Source organism: Tiliqua scincoides, chromosome 5, assembly GCF_035046505.1.
Source record: "Tiliqua scincoides isolate rTilSci1 chromosome 5, rTilSci1.hap2, whole genome shotgun sequence".
NCBI classification, from domain to species: domain Eukaryota; kingdom Metazoa; phylum Chordata; class Lepidosauria; order Squamata; family Scincidae; genus Tiliqua; species Tiliqua scincoides.
Genome location: NC_089825.1, coordinates 86809945 through 86830702, shown reverse-complemented (window position 1 = coordinate 86830702; position 20758 = coordinate 86809945). Strand labels below are relative to the sequence as shown.

General features: G+C 45.9%; 1 protein-coding gene across 1 annotated transcript in view; it reads left to right on the top strand.

The window, feature by feature from the left end:
* ARHGAP23 (Rho GTPase activating protein 23) overlaps positions 1 to 8115 on the top strand; it is a 115510-nt gene extending 107395 nt beyond the window's left edge. The window contains exons 23-24 of the mRNA XM_066626944.1: positions 209 to 240; positions 1460 to 8115. Coding sequence (XP_066483041.1) covers positions 209 to 240; positions 1460 to 2653 — 1226 coding nt within the window. The 3' untranslated portion in view covers positions 2654 to 8115. The remainder of the gene's footprint in view (positions 1 to 208; positions 241 to 1459) is intronic.
* The last annotated feature ends 12643 nt before the right edge of the window (positions 8116 to 20758 follow it).

Below are 20758 nucleotides of genomic sequence, written 5' to 3'. Positions count from 1 at the left end.
GCACACAGGAAAACATCTGGGACGGGGTGTGCTCCGTCCAGCTTAGCTCCAAAGTGCTGCCTCAGCATGGTGCCACGCTCCAAGGCATCCCACAAGAATTGCTGGGAGGACAGTGGGCTTAGTGTGACCTTGCCAGTTTCATGATCCTTGCCACTGCTTCACCTCCGACTGATGCTCTTTCTTTTGTTGTTGTCGTTAATTCTTGCAGATTCAACCAACAGTAGCTCAGCTAAATCAAAGGTAAGAGGCCCTCCTTGATATCTCTGCACTTTGGAAAGTGGTCAGGGCTTAAAAAAAAAAGGGACGGCTGGGCAGGAGAGTTTTCAGACAGGAGCTTCCCCCAAGTCAAAGAGAAATGGTTCATTTGTGTTATTTTGAGCATAATCCTATCCAGCTTTCCAGCACTGACATAGCTCTGCATCTTGCAGTGGGAAGGCAGTCAAGGGGGCTGCCTCAAGATAAGGGCATGTTTGTTACCTTGCCTTGGGGCTACATTGTGGTTAGGTCAGTGCTGGAAAGTTAGTAAGGACTGTGCCCTCTGACTCTTGCAGTCTCTGCCCACCCGGGCATCCAAGGTTACTTTTGATGCACAGCAGTCTGAGCCCCCAGCAAGGGTTGATGCAGATCTGTGTGATTTTGACCTGCAAGGTATAATGTTTAGAGGCAATTAAAGCAAAGGCATCTGCCTTTCCTCAGGATGCTCCGCCTGCTCCTGCTCTAAACCCGCTTACATGGCTACCTGTATGTGGCAATCCCAAAGGAATGCGGAAAAGAGGCAGAGCCAACACCTTCCTGCCTTTTTCAGCTGTCTCTTTTTTGTTGGAGAAGACATGTTATCTAGCCCTTGCATGGCTGCAGATGTATGCCTGAAAATGCATATGCAATGCCCGCGAAAGGCTAGGAGTCAAAGGGATGGCTCCTCTGGCAAATCAAGGATAAACTATGCCCAATGAGACCAATTAGGCACATTTGTGCCGGTTTTAGCATTTATGTCGTCCACACAGATGCTGAAACTGGAACAAATGTGCCTAATTTACACTCTTGACTTTTCAGGGCACCGAATTTGAGTTTTGATTTGCACAGAGCGCACACTGCGCTATCCACTGCTGTTGATTTCATGTGCTCACCACGTTTGCCTATTTTGAGAGAAGATTTTTTAATTAAAAGTTCATCTTCTTCCTTTTTGCACTCATTTGCCACCCTTTAGCAGCCATCCGTTAGCACACAAAGCAGTTACAGGGCAGCTAATCCACTTTAAGTGACTGAATATGATACGCCTTGAATTGCCTCTTGCTTGAGCATGTAATCAGACCAGTGCATTTAAGAGATTATTCTCCCAGAGCTGATTATGTACGCAAGGCCACTGTGGTTGTTCATGTCCATTGTGTCTCCCCCTTCTGCTCATTGGTTGCTTTTTTCATTTAAAACTCACCTTGTCTTGCTTTCCGCCCTGCTTCAGGCTTCATGGGGCTCACGGAAGGAGCACTACCACAAGGAGATGCTCGCCATCTCCTTCATCTCAGCCGTCAACCGCAAGAGGAAGAAGCGGAGAGAGGCCAAGCGTTTTGGGAGCAGCACAGATGATGACTCTGAGCATGAGTTGGCTGCCAAGCCAGCCGCCAAGAGAGACGAGGAAGAGGCTGAGGAGGAAGACAGAGAAGTCGAGGGGCTCAGGAGCAGTGGCAGAGTTCCAGGGCCTGATCCGCAGAGTGGTCCAGAGTGCCCCGCAAAACTGGAAGCAGAATCGGGAGAAAGGAAGGTGGTGACACCTCGGGGTAGCCCAGAACCGGCACCAGATGCCCGCTCGATTGTGTCCGGTTACTCCACCCTGTCTACCATTGATCGTAGCATGTGCTCGGAGGTGCAGTCAGTGGCAGAGAGCCGTGGGGAGGAGGCAGATGATGAGCGAAGTGAATTTAGCCATGTGGAGACAGACACGGAGAACGGTTTTGGTTTGCCAAGGCAGGTGGGCATGCTCCCACAAGGGGCTGGGATGGCAGCCGTGGTGGAAGGTGGGGCTGGTGGTCCTGACAAAGTGTCTCATAACCGGGCCTCGTTCAGCTCCCACCGGCTCATGCAGTGCGACACCCTGGCACGGCGCAAGCTCTCCCGGCCCCGCCATAGCAGTGAGGCCTCCTCCAAGAGTAGCACAGAAGTCCCCAGCTCCAGTTCCCCAGGCAGCCAGGAGTCATTGCAGCCTACGGGTTCCACAGAGCTCCACGTTCGGCCTTCCCTCACAGAGCAGCTGCGACTCCGCCTCCGCGGCTCAGCAGACGACATGCTGACGGTGCGCCTGCGCAAGCCACACTCTCCTGAGACACGGCGCAAGAAGAATAGTTGGCGGCGCCACACTGTGGTGGTGCCCGGCGGCCTCAAGGACCTCAACTACAACGAGTGGAAGGAGCAGCACATGCCAGGGGCAGCCAAGGCCTGTCCGCTGGACTCCTCGAGCCGAGACCCCCTGAGGGACAACAAGGACTCTGGACTCAGCAGCCTGGAGTCCACCAAAGCTCGGCCTTCCTCATCTGTGCTGGGGAACGTGGCAGCATCTGGGCAGCAGGGCAGTGATGAGCAGCAGCACCGTAAGGGCAGCTCCGAGGGGCGCTCAGCGCTCCGACGTACAGCCTCCTTGCGCTTCCACCAGTGTCTTTAAGTAGCCCCCCTTCGTGAATGCTCTGGTTGGAATGGCTGAGAAGGAACCCTGGGGATGGCCGTGCTGGAAACCTTGATCTGAGAACGGGAGAAGAGTGGATGGCCACAGATGCAGGCTCCCACTTAAGCTCCCACTAGTGTTTCTGCCTTGCCTTCTTCAATACCTCAAACTTCAGTGGAGCAAGAGTCTCTTCCCTCAAACCCTCCCTGGCCTTGCTTTCAGGTCCTCTTCCCCCTGGCATTAATTTAATGACACCCCTATTTTGTGACTTGTGAACTTTATTTATTCCCCCCTTCCCCCTCCTCATTCCCCCAGGGTGGTGGCTGAAGAAGGAAAGCAGAGTAAGGATAGGGCTGCTCACCCATTGGATAGACAGGAAAGCCTGTTCTTGGTTTGGACTCTTGGAGGTCATTTGGAAGATCAGCCCCATTCCAGCTTCAGAGTTCTCTCCTCGCTTCAGGGTGGAATTTCGGTGCAGGTTAAGGAGGGAGGAGCAGAAACCAGAATGGTTCTGGGCGACCTAAGAGGACCCTGCACATAACCAACCTCATCTGATCTTGGAAGCTAAGCAGGGTCAGGCCTGGTTAGTACTTGGATGGGAGACCGCCTGGGAATACCAGGTGCTGTAGGCTTATACCATAGTCTTTCGAGACTGAAGGTTGCCAACCAAGAGGAGCCTCTTAATACCCAAATGCCACTTTGTTTCCACCAACTCACTTTGTCTCTTTTATATTTTACTATTAAGGACTGGAGCTGGGGACACCAGATCAGACACATAATAGATGCAAGCTCAGATACCACCACAGCCAAAGCTCTGTTGCTGATCAACCCCCATCCCACCCCATTCTGCCTCTGAGGCCTCCTTTCCTGGTGCAGGACTTCTTTGCCCTGGTTCTCTCTTACCAGTGTCTAAACCACAGCCGCTGATGTTGGCATCAAGGGGCTTTGCACAGGCACCCCTGAAACACACACTGTCTTCTCCATGCCATCCTCCAAGGCAAGCAGGTGGGTGACTTAGATTTCCCACCTGCTTGGGCTCAGTCTTAGCAAACTGCAGAGGCGGCTGCCTTAGCCACCATTCTTTTTTCAGTTACAGCACAGGGATGCAGGTCCCGTGGTTGTGCCGTGGGTGTTGGCCCCAGCACTTGCCCATGAAGTTCATCTCATCATGAGCAACAGAAGCACAGAGGCTTCATGGTTCTCCAAGAGGCACATAGGTTTTGCAGTGTTTAAAATGTTATTGCCCTTCTCCATCTACCTGAGTGACGCTATCGTCTTTTTCAAAACCCCCAAAGAATCCTGTGGCACCTGAAAGACAAATGATGTTACTGTGTCATCAGCTCTGGCTCATGAAAGCTACTACCACAATAAGCATGTGGGCCTTTAAGGTGCCACAGGACTCTGCTGTTTCTGTTGCAACAGAGTAACATAGCAATCCTTCCGAAATTTTCTTTTTTAACCCCCTGCGGTCACACTCCTTCTGCCCACCTAAGGATTTCAAGTTGATTGAGGGCTTAGTTAGAGTATACTCTCTTTGCCCACGACAGTTTGTGAGCACTTTTAAAACTTACAGCACAATCCTATGTTTGTCTGCTTGGAAGTAAGTTCTATTGAGTACAATGGGACTTACTCTTAGGAAACTTATATAGGATTGCAGCCTTTGTTTTCTGTTTAGCTATTCAGAACTTGGACGAAAAATGTTCTAGAGCAGTGGTTCCCAAACTTTTTGGCATCAGGACCCACTTTTTAAAACGACACTCTGTTGGGACCCACCTGGCTTTACAAGGCTTAAAAAATGTGTTTCACTTTACCAGTGCTTAAGCCTCTGTTTGCATCCTTTTTACTATAGTGGAGGGCGCCTTCTGGAGTGTTCGTTGAGCTCCGTGTTCATCAGGTCAGCTGCAGCCCTTAAGGCCTGATTTGGGCAACAGTGCCCTCCCCCAAGTAGCAGCTTGTTTAACCCTTGATAGATATAGCCTAATCTACCCTGTCTGGTTTGCAACCCACCAAAAATTGGGTCCCCAACCACCGGTGGGTCCCAACTCTCAGTTTGGGAACCACTGTACTAGAGACATATAGGTAGAGGTACGTATTTGTTTCCGATGAGTAAGATAATATTACAGCCTTAGGCTGCAATCCTAACCACACTTTCCTGAGAGTAAGCGCCATTGGACAAAATAGGACTTACTTCTGAGTAGACCTGGTTAGGGTTGTGCCTTTAGTCTTACTGAACACAATGGGCTTACTTCTGTGCAAAGTAAGTAACACCATTTTCTAACACCTCTACATATAGGTGTTTGCCCATCTCACTTCTTGTGACACTTTCTCTAAAATGGGGGGGGGGGGAAGAAATACTGTGGTTTTAGGAGCTGGGAAGTAAAATTATCTGCGTCAGTTCTGTCTGCAACCAGTCTCGCCAAGCGCCCTTTACACTCCCAAGATCTTCCTACAACTTTTGGTGCTAAAGAGGATGTGTGAGATGAACATCCTCCCCTCTCTAGAGGGCAGCACAAGGGCCTTTCATGCTAAGCCACTTTTAACCCCCAACTGTAGTACAGAGAGGCAAGGGTTTGACATGGACATTGCAGACACTATGGGATCTGTGGGATGGATGCAGCAGACAAGCTGCATTGCTCTGTACAGGTATACCCTTGAGAGTCATGGGGAGTTCTTATTTTTGCTTTCGAGATTTCCACAGTAGCACATGCCATTTGTCAGGGCCAATGCTGGCTAAGACATCACAGTTCATGCCATCCTGTGCTAGTTGTCCTTTTATAAATACTCTCTGAAAAAAAATGCAACTTTTAAAATTCTTCCTGGTGCTACATTTTGTTTTTTAACAGTGTCTTCCCCTCTTGGTTTTCTTACTATATTGGACAGAAGGAAGTAAGCCAAGGGGCCACTATCATTTACACATTGCAGATCCAGGTAGTGCAGCCACATTCTCTCTGCATGCTGCTTGCACAACTTTCATTTTTTGAAAGGCATCTTAAATTTTTGACATTGGGAGTGTTCATTTTCCTACCACCTTTGCAGAATCTCGTGCTCAAAAGGCACACAAACAGGAGGTACCACCACATGGCAGATATTCTTCAATAGGTGAACACTATGGAGGCATGAGTTGGCACCACCTCCATCTCCTCCTCTGCCTCCTGGGTACCTTTTTAAAAAAATATCCACGCTTTGGGAGAAGCTTCCATGATAATCTTAAAAGACTTCACCACAGAGTGACCTTTTACTCTTGTTCTTGCATATCGAGGGTTTCTTGTGAATTCAGAACTCAGCAGTAATTAACCACATTGGTGCATGTTTCCATTTTCCATCCTATTCAGGCACACTAGTCAGTTAGTAGCTTTCTGCAAGTTGCTATGTGGCAGCCCAGCTTACTTCACTGCCATTATGAAGAAAGGGTGGGATGCATGCAAATAGGTGCTAAATACTGGATTTTAATTACTTGGTCATGCATTTAGAAACTGTTCTTCACCACTGGAGAATGAATGAAAGCCTCCTCAGTGACAGCATAAGCTGTACTTATGCTAGTTTATGCACCAGACCTAATGAATAGCCTTGTTGCCATATATTAGTTTCTTTCCTAGGCTTCCTCCAAGAAACTAAAAAATGGTATTACCTTTTAGTGTCCTCCTACTTTATCCCCACAGCAACCCTGTGAATTAGGTTAGTTGAGAGATAGCAGTTGGTCCAAGAGTGATCTTAATAAGCTTTCTTGCTGAAATTTAAACCCAGGTCTCTGGGGTTTTTGCCTATACAAGTGTCTCTAACTGTAGTTCATACATGCATACGTGTGATGAATCTGCCCTGTCAAAGCTAGGTGAGTTCATGAACAGAGATAAATGAATTAACATGTACCTCTGCCCCTCTAAACCTTGCCTTGGTGAGAGAATTGAAGCACATGTGACTTGTCCATCGAGGCATCAGTAATAAAAACTGTCTAGCATTTTATACAGCACCTTTGAACGTTAAGTGTTTCACGTACGTTTCTTGTACCATCATAACCATTCCTATAATTCAGTCTGACAATGTGCAGTGATTCAGCAAAACCCCAACCCAGTGGAATTCCAGTGTGGCAACAGGACTCGGACATCTGACCTGTCAGGTCCCAGTGGGCTTCATTTGTCCTCCTTCCATACATGATACCTCTAGCAGTAGACACTTCCTACGAGTACTACACCATGCGTGCAGCAATTGTAGAATACCTAGTCTATGATGCCGTGCAACTCAGGGTGATGTGCACATGTATGAGGAAGCTGGGGGTTGTCTAATGTTTTAACATTGTGCATGGCTGGTGGTATGAAGATCAGACGCCGAATCCCTATGGTTTGTGCATTAGTGGTTTCCCTGACTTATGGAGACTCTGGTTTAGAAATCAACATTCCCTTTACAAGTGTGGAAGGGATTGACTCTGTCCTGAGAGCTTTGCCCACCCATTAGCATGCCCTTATGGTTCAGCAGTGGTTGTTTTGTGGACCTCAAAGAGCAGTAAAATGCAAAGTGCATAAAAAATAATGCCTTTAATGAATCAAAGCATATATGTCAAGCAGTCAAACATTAACCCATCAGACACCTTCATTGTACCTCCTGCCCCAGGAAGAGTTCGGTGGAACTTGCAGTCCTAGCCATATCTACTCAGGAATAAGTGCCATTGTGTTTGATGGGGCTTACTTCCAGGAAAGTGTGTATAGGCTTGCAGCCTTGAGAGCTGACACAACCCTGAGCTTTTCTGCAGTTAGGAGTAACAATCCCATATGACCTCCTGTGTTTGCACACTAATGTCTTCAAATTGGGGTTTCTGCCACAGAGGTATTGAGAACCAATTCCCATATAAGGGTCATAGAGGCTGTATGCTCTGTTTGTAGTACTGGGGAAATATTTGAACACAAAACACCAAAAATTTAGCATGTCTATAAATTGCCTATAACGTGTGCTCTGGTCAAATGAGCAAGACAGGCGCACCAGCTCACATTGCCACAGCTTCTGATGCGAACATCCCAGCCATTCAATTGAGGCCTTGAAAAGGGGAGGTGTGAGATTTGAAACTGAACAAAAAGCAACAATTTATTGTTATGCATTGTTCTTATACTTTTATGCAAAAATTTGCTGTAAAGTTTTCCTTTTTTCACTTTATTTTGTAAATAGCCTTTAAATGTGTAACATACGATGACAGAGTTTATAAGGATTTTTTAAATACTTTTTTGTTTTTCTCCTTTAAGAAAAACACAGCAAAACAAAAAAAAAACCTGACTTTATGCGACAGTGTTGAATTTTTTTTAAGAACCACCGCCCCGCCCCTCCCCCGCTGCCTGCATGGTTTGTCCCTCTTCTCACCTTCACTGTGTTGTACAATGTCAGACATATATATGGTTGAAACAAAACAACTGAAGACACCCAGACTCCATTTTTGAGACTAGCCTCAGAATTACAGTTATATATATATTGGAAATAAACTGGCTTATTCAGAGAACAAGTTTGTTGCTTTTGTTTTTAAATAGGCCCTCTCCCTGCTAAAATGACCTGTAATTTTAATATTGCATTTCTTTCCTGGTTAGATTCACTTGGCTTGCTACAGTGAATAGCGCTGTGTACATTACATTAGTATAGGAATTCTACAGATGAGACATACCTCTGTAGGAAATCTGTTCACACTCCATTCATTGAATTTGTTTCATTGGGGTCTGTGCAGAAATTGGGCTGACTTTTGCCCAAAGAGCTTTGTGTTCCTGAGGCTTCCACCACCACGTATGACATGAGTAACAGCCAAGAGATTGTGGGCACTGAAGGGGGAACCCACCATCACATATCTACACTAGGGTAACCCAAATCCTTATCCCACTGGTTCGCAAGCTTTTTAGCATTGGGCCCCACATTTTAGAATGACAATCTGTTGGGACCCCCTGGAAGTGATGTTATTAACCTGGAAGTGATATGACCAGAAGCGGCATCATCAATTTAGCTTTCAGTCTTAAGCTGCAATCCCATCACTCATGCTGTTATTTTGCATAGCTCATCATTTAAACCAGGGGTGCTCAATAGGTGGATCGCGAGGCAAAATGAGTAGCTCGCGGAGTGCCGACCCCCCCCTTCAGGTGCCTCTGGGAGGAAACACCAGGAGTAAGGCCCATTGTACTCAATGGGGCTTACTCCCAGGTAAGTGTGGCTAGGATTGCAGCCTCACAGCCTAATCCTAGGCATGTCTACTCAGGAGTAAGTCCTGTTATACTCAGTGGGGCTCAAGGTACACCAACATACATTGTACACATAAATGTTATATGTTATGATGGCGCGAACATTGTAAAAAAAACTCTGGTAGATCTCCGGGCCTTGCTGGGTTTCAAAGTAGCTCTCGAGCCAAAAAAGTGTGAGCACCCCTGATTTAAACATTCCAACTTGGAGATCAAAGCAGAAGGCAGACTTGGAGACTTTTCCAACCACACAGCCTTCCCCGCTTTCCAGCACCCCATCTGTTCAGGGCAAAGTTCCATGTCGCCCACTGGGAGTCCACCCTGGCCAGCAGCTCTGTCCCCTGTATTTTCAGCTCTGTATTTTCAGTGGTGGCTGAGCTAGGGCCTATGTGACCCACCTAGTGGGTCCTGACCCACAGTTTGAGAAATGCTTATTTATCCTAGTTCTATTACACACATCAAGAAAAAAAAATGCAAACTTTCACTTACTTTACTCATCTGCTAGTTATGTGAAGATGTAAGCTACACCAAGCCCTTCTCCACCCCAAATCACTGCAAATTCTGTTCTCTGGCTTCTGGGGTGACTGCCAGCAGGCACTGCTCACATGCTTTTTAGATTTACCTTTGCAACCACACAAATCAGAAGCTTGAGTGTGTGCGGGTTTCAAATGGCATTTTTCTCAGGATTGTGAAACACAACTAGATGTTAGCTCTAGATGCGAGATATGTTTGGAAACCAAGCACACAATGTCCCTGGTGTGAGTTCTTCAAGAAATGAATTAGTGGGAGGAGGTGCTTCACCTTTTCCCCACTTACTGGTTCTCCTTCCAGCCCCTCAAAACTGGCCGTTTTATATTGTTTCCTCCAGGGGTGTATCTCGGGAAAATGGTGCCCACAGCAAGGACTGAAATGGTTTCTCTGTCAGAGAAGGGGAGATCATGGGGTGGGAAGCCACCCCTGTCCAAGCAAGTTGAATTTATTCAGTAAGCACAGAGAAGGGGCGATAAGGAGGATAACAGCCCTGTTCCACCAAGTGAATGTGTGCAAAAATCTCTGACTGCTAAGCCCCTGCCTAAAAAAGAAATGAAAAATGGTGTTCATTTTCCTCTTTTTGAAGGTCCCCTGAAACTGGTGCAAAAATACACCATTGGTAGAATATGGGTATGTCAGCACCTGGTGCCCCCCTTCAAATGGCGCGAAGGGCAGATGTCCCCACTTGCCACACCCTAGATATGCCATTGGTTTCCTCCCCCAGTCAGACTGCAAAACCATAAGTGAGCTAGTTGGGGGGAAAATGGTCTGGTGTGCCATTTACTAAGGAGAATGAGCTAGCATAGGAGAACTTACCCATTTCCCCTTATAGCTGCATGGCTGTGCTCTCTCCAGCCTGCCTTTAGTTTCAGTGCTGAATTCTGTGGTTATGCCTACAGTAGGGTACACAGAAGTCCCCTGAAAACCAAGGACTGCAATGGGTGTCAGCTGCTGCATCATCCTCTAAAACGGGTGCCCAAACCCCGGCCTGGGGGCCACTTGCAGCCCTCAGGGGCTCCCAATCAGGCCCTCAGGGAGCCCCCAGTCTCCAATGAGCCTCTGGCCCACCTGAGACTTGCTGGAGCCCATGCTGGCCCGATGACCTCACCTGAGCTGTGGGATGAGGGCTCCCTCCACTGCTTGCTGTTTCACATCTGTCATGCAGCAGTAAAGGCTGCCCTTTCTTTGTGCAAGGCCTTGAGCTACTGCAAGACCTTCATTCTTTCATTCATATAAGTGCCATCTCTAATAAATTCATTTATGATTTATCCAAATTTGAAATGTAAATTCATTCTTTCTCCCCCCTGGCCCCCGATACAGTGTCAGAGAGATGATGTGGCCCTCCTGCCAAAATGTTTGGACACCCCTGCTCTAAAAGATGGTATGAGACAACACCTTAAGGAAAGAAGTGTAACGGGGGGGGGGGGAGTATTTTATTAAAGTCAGACACTCTGATAGGAAACAAAAAAGGAGGGAAAAAATTAAAGAAAAAAAGCAACCTTCATTTGGAATTGTTGACTAACAATGATCACATTTTGTCACAGAAGAAAACATGGCATCCATATAATTTATACATAGAACTCTACCTACAGATAGCAGCAGAAAGATTTACAAAAGTTACAGATTTTTTCCCGAAGTGTTGTCTTTATAACCAATTTGGGTGCAATGTCATTTGTATAGTTGGCTTTTTTTTTTTTTTTTGCTGTTTGTTTTTCCCCTTTAAAAAAAAATTTCACAATAAAATCCATGCAAAACAGACACACAACATCAGCAGTCCTTCGTACACAGTGTTTAAAGGTTGTTCTCTCACTCTCTAACAATCTCTCTCTTTTTTTTTTTTAATTAAAAAAGCTTTTAAAATTTTTTAAAACTTTTCATAAAACAACATCCAGACAAGTAAAGCGTGGCGCATGGCATGCAGTGGTGATTGCTTCCCCCCCTACACACACTCGCACTCACACACGCCCAAAATACATGCATAGCTTAGTGCTTTCTAACTTACATTTCTGTCACTTCTTAAAATTAAAAATCTTTTTTTAAAAAGAAAAAGTGGGACTAAAGTGTGGGTTGTTTGTAGCTAAACTCTCTGCGATTGTTGTTCATACAGCAGTTCGGTGATGCCATGACAGTGAGACAGACAGACATACTCACACACATGTCCCCATGCACGATAACACACTGAGAAACAAAAAGTGTTTAAACAAAGAAAGCGGAAGGAACTAAGAGGGAATGACTCAACCAAAAAGCTGCCTGCTGAGACTTTTGTCTCCCCACCTAGTCTTTCCTTAAGGCAATTTCCTTACCAAAGGATGCCTGCTTGCCCCTTACAGTAGAGATTTGGGTCTTTGGAACATGTGGAAATGAGGCGATTGCTTTTGCAGGAAAAGCTGACATGCACCCAGGAATCCTAGAAGGCATGTGGGACTCTTTGCTGCTGCCTCCATATCTGTTTGGTGCATGAAATTTAAGTGGCATCCCCCCCCCCATTTGCTAATTGACATGAGTCACAATCTAGCAATGTGCTCCTCCTGTGTCTGGGCTTGCTGAAAGGAAGAGGCACTGCTCTGGCATAACTCCATTTTAAGGGTGCTTGCTCAGGGGACCTTTCCCATGAGTCAGTGCACTCTGCCTGCCATTCTGCTGCTCTTACGGAAGTCTAGAGCCTGCCTGCCTCTGCCCTTACACGGCTCCTGCTGGGGGTGTTTGTGTCCATGTGGCACCATTCAACTCTGTTTCTACATAGGCAAAGCAGCATCCTGCTTCACACAAGAAAACAAAGTGGGTGGAATTTGGCTAAGGGCGCAATCGTAACCCCTTATGTCAGCGCTTTCCAGCACTGGCATAGTGGTGCCAATGGGACGTGTGCTGCATCCTGCAGTTGGGTGTCACTCATGGAGGCCTCCTCAAAGTAAGGGAATGTTTGCTCCCTTACCTCAGAGCTGCATTGCCCTTGTGTCAGTGCTGGAAAGCACTGACATAAGGGATTAGGATTGCCCCCTAAGGTGGTATAACAAAATTAATAATAAAATTATACTTTTCTGCCCTACTCTTTCGCTTCATTCAATGAGCTGATCAACACCAGGCCAACTGAACTGCAACGCTCTTCTCCCAGACACAGTTCGTCTAAAAAGAGCAGATGTGCTGCAGGGCAAGATAACCCCAGTTCTCTTTCTTACCAACTTCTGCAAAATATTGAAATTACAATCATTTCATGTTGTTTTGGAACCAGCTTGTATGTGTCACCTGGAAGGGGGGCAGATGAATTGCTGAGGTATGTGAAGGTTGAAAGGAAATGCTTTTCAGATTGTAGAGAAGCATTTCCAATGCTCTTTAGGGTGGGATATGCTTCTGTGCACTGCACCTTGACCCGTATGTTAACCTGGAGGGTGTGTATTCCCAAGACCACCCTAGGGTGCGTTCGGTATTGTACTCCTTGGCATGTGCTCAGCTGCCTTTTGATACTCGCCATCAAGGCCATCTTCCACTGTCATCAACATATGAATGTGTTGGGCAGGGAGTTTAATCCACCTTAGGTCCAGTAGAGCAGAGTTGGTGCTGAAACCGTTCCCGAGTTGCACCACTTCATGCTGCAGGCATGTGTGAGACCAAACATTTCTTCTTAACAAAATTTTCAAAATGCATACGGAAAGTTAGTGAGTCTGGAAGAAGCCTAAGTAAGGACTCTATCTATGGAATTTTTAAAAATTATGTATTATTAACAATATTCAGCTGTATGATCCCCCCACACAGTCTGAAGTGGTACAGTTCAGGGATAGTTTTATCACTTTATCTGGGTGTGTGTGTGTGTGTGAGCGAGAGAGAACTGAGTCTTGCCGTCTGTAAAGATCAGACGTGGCGGTGACTCCACATTCTATATCTTTAAAAGGCACCATCTGGTACAGGGAACCTCCAAAGCAGGGCAACAACCTTCTGTCTGCGCACTGCCTTCTAGTGTGCTTGCCCTGATTTGTTTGATGTGTGCAGCTCTTTCCGCTGTCCCTATCATCATATGAAATTCTTCTTTCTGGGAAGAGGAAAGGATGGAGAACTGGAGGCTCTCCCAGCTGTGGTTTGGCCATGAACCACAGCATGGTGCTGATCCAAAGGGTCTCCTGCACACTGACCAGGAGCCAATGGAAACCAGCCTGTGGGCTTGCACATGTACAATGACACCTTAAGTACAATACTGTGTGTAAGTACAACTAGAGCTCTTCACAGTATGAACGCGTTAACGACATGGGTTTGGCAAAGACTGACTGTCTGGCTGTATCCGTATGACGCATTTGCCACAATCCGGCAAAGGGGATTGGCCCAGGCTTCCACATCATGTGAGCCACTCACCAGATTGGGAACCACAGACATAAATCCAGTGTATGCCTGATAGAAGACACAGGAAACCTGCACTGCATTTCCAGGGCTGCACGTTCCAAGATGCATTCAGAATCACACCTCTGCCCACATTCCTGTGCAACTAGTCACATATTTCCCCTTTGTGTCACTACAAGTGAATCAAGGTGTATTTCTTTTGCTGCAACAACAGCCCAAATGAAGAGCACTAGACTGCAAAACAAGTAACACTTTGGTCCAGAATTTTCTTTTTCGGGGAAATAAGATCACTGCTCTTATTGAAACATGCATTTTGCCTCCATGCAGCTGCTCACAGACTACTGTGCATCACATAGATGGCACACAGACACACAGAGGCAACTATCTGCTGGCATTGACGATGTGAGGCTCAGATGCTTTCAGGACCTGAATAAATCTGTCTGTTTGCAGTCTTTGCCTGGCCAGCAAACAAGACCAGGGCTGGTTTCAGTGGGAGTATGCACTGTATGTGCCTGATTAACGAAAGAACATAAGAAGAGCCCTGCTGGATCAGGCCAAAGGCTCATCTAGTCCAGCTTCCTGTATCTTACAGTGGCCCACCAATGCCCCAGGGAGCACACAAGACAACAGAACTGCCTGTGCACTCCCATTCCAATGTACTTTAGGAAGATGCACACGCAAGCAATGCCAAATGCAGCAAGTGAGTTCTGGTTGACGGCCTGCCCGAGACAGTTGGGGAGCTTTCATAAGGGGCCTTGTGAGTGTCACGGGCACATTCTTAAGATCACTGCATTCAATTTATTACCCGTTTAACTACACTTTTGCCTAACTGTTAGTCAGGCACTCTGATCCAGTAAACTCAGCGGCAGCCTAAGATGTCTCAGATAGTGTTTCACCCCTGGAAGCAGAGTGTCTAAGTCTAACTTCAGGCAATCCCCATGAGGTATACATGGGCTCCCCACAATTGCAAGAGGGGCTGAAGAGACCATTGAACTCCAAAGTGTTATTACAGCAAATGCTGCTGTAGCTAAAGAGTAGGGGAAAGGTGGGCTTTTCCTCCCATCTCAACACAGGCTTTTGGGGGAAGTGGAGTTTCTTATACACCTTACACAGAATCCAAGATTGGGGGGGGGGGGGATGATGGCTCTGAATGCAGATCAATTTCAGCGTGTGACCCCAGAAGAGCTCTTGATTTCCTTACAGAACGGTTTGTGCTCTTAAAATAAATTGTGCTTTGCCATTGTGTGGCTTTAGCCACGCCTCTCCCATATCCCTGGTCATGACCTGAAGCTATCCCACACCTTCCTCCCTGAGCCTTGGATTCTCAGCATGTCTTCTGGGGATTCTGCCGACAACTTTGTGTAGGGGCTGCTCATCTACCAACTGGTATTGCTGGTGATGTCAACAATGAAAAACTTTGGGTTATCTCATGCCATTCCCTACTCCAGTGGTTCTCAAACTCTCTAGGAGAGTTGGAGCCACAGTAAGTCCTTGTGGGGCGGGAGGGACGCAGCGACACGATCCCCAGGATCGCGTCACTAAGGGGGGATGCAGGGACTGGTGTTTACTAACCAGTGCCTGCAGCAGCCTCCCGGAGATGTGGGGAGCCCAGCACAACCTTCTGCAGGGCTCCCCGGGAGTTTAAAAAGTGAAAGCAAAGCGATCACGTTCCACCTCAGCAAAACCAGAAGTGAGTTAGCTTCACTTCCACTTTTTAAGACCTGGGGAGCCTGCAGAAGGTCACACAGGGCTCCCCGCACCCCTGGGAGACTGGTAAGTAAATGCCAGTTTCTGTGCTCCCCTTTGCGATGCGATCCCGGGGATCGCGTCGCTGCCTTCACCCTGCCCCCGCCCCTTAAGGGGAAAGTGGCCAGCGCTCTCTGACTGGGGCGTCATGACGCCCCAGTTTGAAAACCACTGCCCTACTCTTTTTACAGTGGCACACTTGTTAGGAAATCTGCCTTATTCCAGAATCTTGTTTAAAAAAAAACACAAAAAATTAGCCCTCTATTATCACTTGGATTTCCACGCAACAGACATGCTAAGAGCCTATTTGCACACATGTATTCATTGTGTATCACTTTAACTGTCACATTACCCACCTCAGGTGCCTAGGAATTATAGTTTGCCGAAGTACTAAGAATTGTTGGTTTTATTATTGTGATCCCTCGGGGGCAGGGAAGAACCTTTTCATCTGTTTTGCTATGTGAAATTCTGTCGTAAACAAGTATATAAATATTTTTCATCATCGTCAATCTCTTAGGAGACCCTAGTCTCCCTCACAGAACTATAGCCCCCAAGGCTCTCTTGGTAGGTGAATGGTTCTTAAACCAAAGCTGTGTTCGTTTTTCGGCTTGAAAACGGCCGGAAGTGAAGTCGCTAGCATGCAAGAAGCACAATTAAAAAAACAAATGACAGACTACACAGAAAATGGCATCCAATTCAAAAGTAGAGATGCAGTGGCTAGAGCAGAAACACCCTGTCCCCTTGTCAATATACAGCATCATTACAATGGAGGTGGCCATGTTTTCTAGCACTGAGCTTGCGGGAGATTGCTAGCATGGTGAGTGTGTTAGAAGGTGGAAAATAAAAGCAACGCTAGTGTGCTAGGAGGAGGAAGCTGAAAACCCTAGTGTGCACTGGAAGCTGAAAAATGAACACAACTCAATTCAAGTCTGTGGTGAAGAATTGGGAGATGTGCTCTGAAGGGGAAAGTTAATGTTGACCACTGTGACGTTTCTCCACAAATTTAGAAGCCCTGCACGTTCTACATTTTTATAAATATGCCTGTATAGCAGTGTTTTTCAAACTGTGTGTCGGGACCCACTAGGTGGGTCGTGAGCCAATTTCAGGTGGGTTCCCATTCATTTCAATATTTTGTCTTTAATATATTAGACTTGATGCTCCCATGTTATGTGACTGCAATTGGGGAAATGTTACAGACCTGTACATTTAACAAGCTACTCTGTATATTCTTTTGACAATGATAGTCAATGGGGCTTACTCCTGGGTAAGTGAGGGTAGGACTGCAGCCTAGGATTGTTAAAACGTTTCCTGCTTGATGATGTCACTTCCGGTCATGACATCACTTCCGGTGGGTCCTGACAGATTCGCATTATGAAAAGTGGGTCTGGTGTTAAATGTGTGAGAATCACTGCTCCATAGTATTTTTAAAAATGCATTTGTAAGGAGTGACTTCAGTATTTAAAAAAAAAAAAGACTGCTCACAATGTGATGAGATTTATTTCCTTTCTTGCTCTCAAAGGACAGTGTAAGTGTGCACATGTTTTTATAATACTCAGTCCAAAGAGGACCCCCCCCCAATTCTACACAAAGAGCCCCACCTTAATTTCATTTTCTCCAAATGGACAGTTTGCCATTTTAGAAAACAGAACTCTAATGTTTCAACCTGGTTTCAGCCACCTCGAACCTTCATGGGTTGGACTTCACATGTGAATAAAACAACAGCCAGTTTCATGCCACTGCAAACATGGATGGCTTTCTTCAAGGAACACTGGGAGCTGTAGCTTTTGCAAAAGCACTGAGAAGTCAACAATTCATCCCTCCTAAAAGAACTACAATAGCCTTGGGTTGCAAAAGCCAAGATAGGTAAGCCACTCGTTCAGTTAACATGCCTTTATTCATGACCACACTTCCAAAAAACCCTGCCCATCTCCTTTTTGTGTTAGTCCTTCAGCCTCTTTCTGCTGCCAAACAGAAACATTGCAAGAACAGAGAGAAAGATGCAATGGGAAAGTGAGTGGGGCAAGCTCCCTTCTTGCCCATAACTCAATGGGAGAATATGAAAGTGACAGACAATGGAAAACAGACACAGAAAGCCATAGAAATGGAATGTCAGCTTAGTGGAAGGGTTTCTAAACTCTTAAAGGCATAATCCAGCAGGAGAGATCTCCTGCACAGCCCTCATTCATTGGAACAGGGCTCAGCAAGAGAACCTTCCGGGTGAATTGTGGCCACTAGCTCTAGTTGCGTCATCACCACCTTGATAGTTTCTAAAACACAAAGAGCTAAGGACATAATTTAATCAGGGAAGAAAACACACCAGTCTCTCCCCACCCCCTTAATATACTAGACACAACAAGAATTTCATTTTTGTTTTTTTTCTCCAATATTTATATATATATTTATATTACGTATATTATATATATATAATATGTAAATATATTTCTTAAAACAAATATATAAAATGTTAAGACACTTCACTTAAATGTAAAGAGGTTGCTTTTTTTAGTTTTTGTTTTCTTTAAAACCCAAGAAATTTTCATTATGGATTGTTGCTGCTGCTGCTGCTGCTGTTACATACTGTATTTAATTTTTTTGTTTTTTAAAACTTTGTTATTCAAAAAAAGCTCTCTTAAAATTTTTTTTATACAAAAATGATTAATTTACAAAAAAAGAAGAAAAACCATAAAAAAACAAACTCCCATACTCGGCCGACCCCCCCCCCCCCCCACCAAAAAATTCCAAGAATAACAAAATTAAAAAGGACGAGCTAGTCAACAAAACAAGGAGTGGATACATCTTGTATTATGTTGCATACAGACACGTCATTTCTTTTTCTTTTTTACATGAGCACGCCATCTTGCTATACATGTAGACGTGCATCCTTACACAGGCACACATGCCACGTAAGATACCTCTAATGTCCTGTCTGTGCTTAACATTTGAGGGCACCATCTCAGAAGACGCTTTCCTGGGCAAGCCCCATTGAGAAGAATGGGCGCTCTGCAAGAGCATGGTGGCACTCTTGCATGACTCCCATTCACATGTACGGTGCTTGTGCGGGACAGGCCTTCCCGGTTCACGCCCTTAGTTTCATCTCTAAGGAACATTTCTCCCACCCACCCAACCTGGGCTGCCATGCCAACATATACATGCATATTGTACTTGTACTTGAAGACAGCCTTCAGGATGACAAACTCTCCCCAATCTTTTTTGCTAGACCCAATGGTGTTTTCAGAACTCTGTGCCTGTGACTCAGACACTGACGTATGACATTCTTTCTCCCCCACTCCACCAAATGTGACGTATTTTCCATGCTGTTATATGTATGTTTTCTACTGTACTTTCTGCAAACCTAAATGCCACTCCAAACCTTTTAGGAAAGTTTCTGCATCCCTTCAAAGAAGAAATGCAGCCCCTCCCCCCCCCAGCCCACTGGATCTTTCAGGCTAAATGCTGCCCAAAACCGTTCATCTATTCAAGCTCATGGCAGAGATTCCAAGAAGTGTGGTGCTAAAGTTACATGTAGCCAGGTCCTCCATTAATGGCAACTGGCTGGGCGGAGCTTTTTAAAACCCACTATTACAAGACCATGATCTTGTTTTGGGCCATCGTCTGATGAGAAATTATCTTGTGCAAGTTCCACTGAACAAAGGGGGAGCCTATTCCTGTAAATGGGTTGTGTGCAAGAAACTTTACCCCCTTCCTTCTGGTTTGTGCCTTTGGTACTGAAACACATAATTTTCCCAACAGTTTTCCTCCACTGTCCTACCATTCATTCTCCTTCTTCTATTCTAGCTTTTAGACCTTCATAGACAAGGAACAGAATACGTGCCACTGACAGACATTGCCAACATCCCCTCTCTAACCTTATCTTGGCCACACAGAGCTTTTCTCTCCTGCAGGAGGCTCGCATTTATGAAGGAACTTTGCCTTGCAGTTATTAAATAAAACAGGGGCACTTATTCATGGTCTGATCCCATTCAAAGGACACCCTTAGAAATGATAGGACATTATTTAACTTCCTCTGGTCCTCTGCAAATTCTCCCCAAACTCTCCCTTTCCCTGGTCTCCCAGCTTCTTGGATACCCTGATGCCCCTATCTCCCTGACTTCTGCCTCCTATTTGGTTATATTCCACACATTTTGAGGGCTCCTTCCCCTCTCACGTACATGGTAACTGAACAGACATTTAAAGTGCTACATTATGCGGATTAATTTCATAGGAAGCATGAACTTTCCATTTTCGGACTCTATGACCAACATTGTTCAGATAAACTTTCTGCTACCTACTTCAGCTGTGTCCTTTCTGATAACAGTCTCCTTCCCCCTTTCTTAACAGTTGGCTTCTTCTGCATTGTTGAGAAGATGGGGGGGGGGCATTGTTACAGGCTTAAAATTCAGTGCTTTTTCGAGTCTCTGCTCTCCTTCCAAATTTAATTCAGTGACTTGGAAGAAAAAACAGAGATATCAATTTGCACACGGACACGCACACACGTACGCATTTAACCCTTTCTCCCCCCAAGAAACAGTCTTTGATACAGCAAGTAAACAAGAGAAACCCACAAAATGGAAGCACACACATGCCCCAAAGTCAAAACAGCATTGATTCATGAATGACTCGGTACACACCTACAAGGATCCACATTAATCAATTCATTACAACTATTTTTCAAATGTAAGGAAAGATGAATAGCAGCAAATGTCCATGGGGTTCTGAGGCATCCTCAGAAACCAGTGCCTCCCCTCCCCTTCTCTAAGCTTCTGTGATGCTTTTGTTCCCCTTCCCAACCCCCTTAAACAACAGTGGGCACAGCCCCACAACCTTGTTGCTTGGAGTCTGTGGAACTGGCAAAAGTTCTCGGTGTTCTTTATACATAAACAACATAAACTGGCGGAGTAGAAAAGTGAGGTTGGGATGGGTAGGGAACAAGGACGGAGGGAGGGGGAGATCCAAGAAGGAACAGAAAACAGCCAGTCAGCCATATTGTAGCAGGATATAGTATACATCGCCTGGTCAGTTTGGAGAAGGTTGCGAGAAAGTAAACTGGTCATTCTGGAACACAAAGGGGCTGACCCTTGGGGATCAGGAACGGAGTCTGGAGGTCAGCCACTTTTGGAGAAGGAATTGAGATCGAAGCTCGGTCATTTTGAAGGACCTTTAGAATGTCTTAAGGGGGAGGGACTCTTTTAGGTGCCTCAGTAAGATCTGGGGAGGAGGAAAGCATACAGAGAGAGAGACACAAGCCCTCCCCAGTCACCCAGCAGCAGTGGGTAGGAGAACAGCAGAATGAGAACTTGGTGAGCTT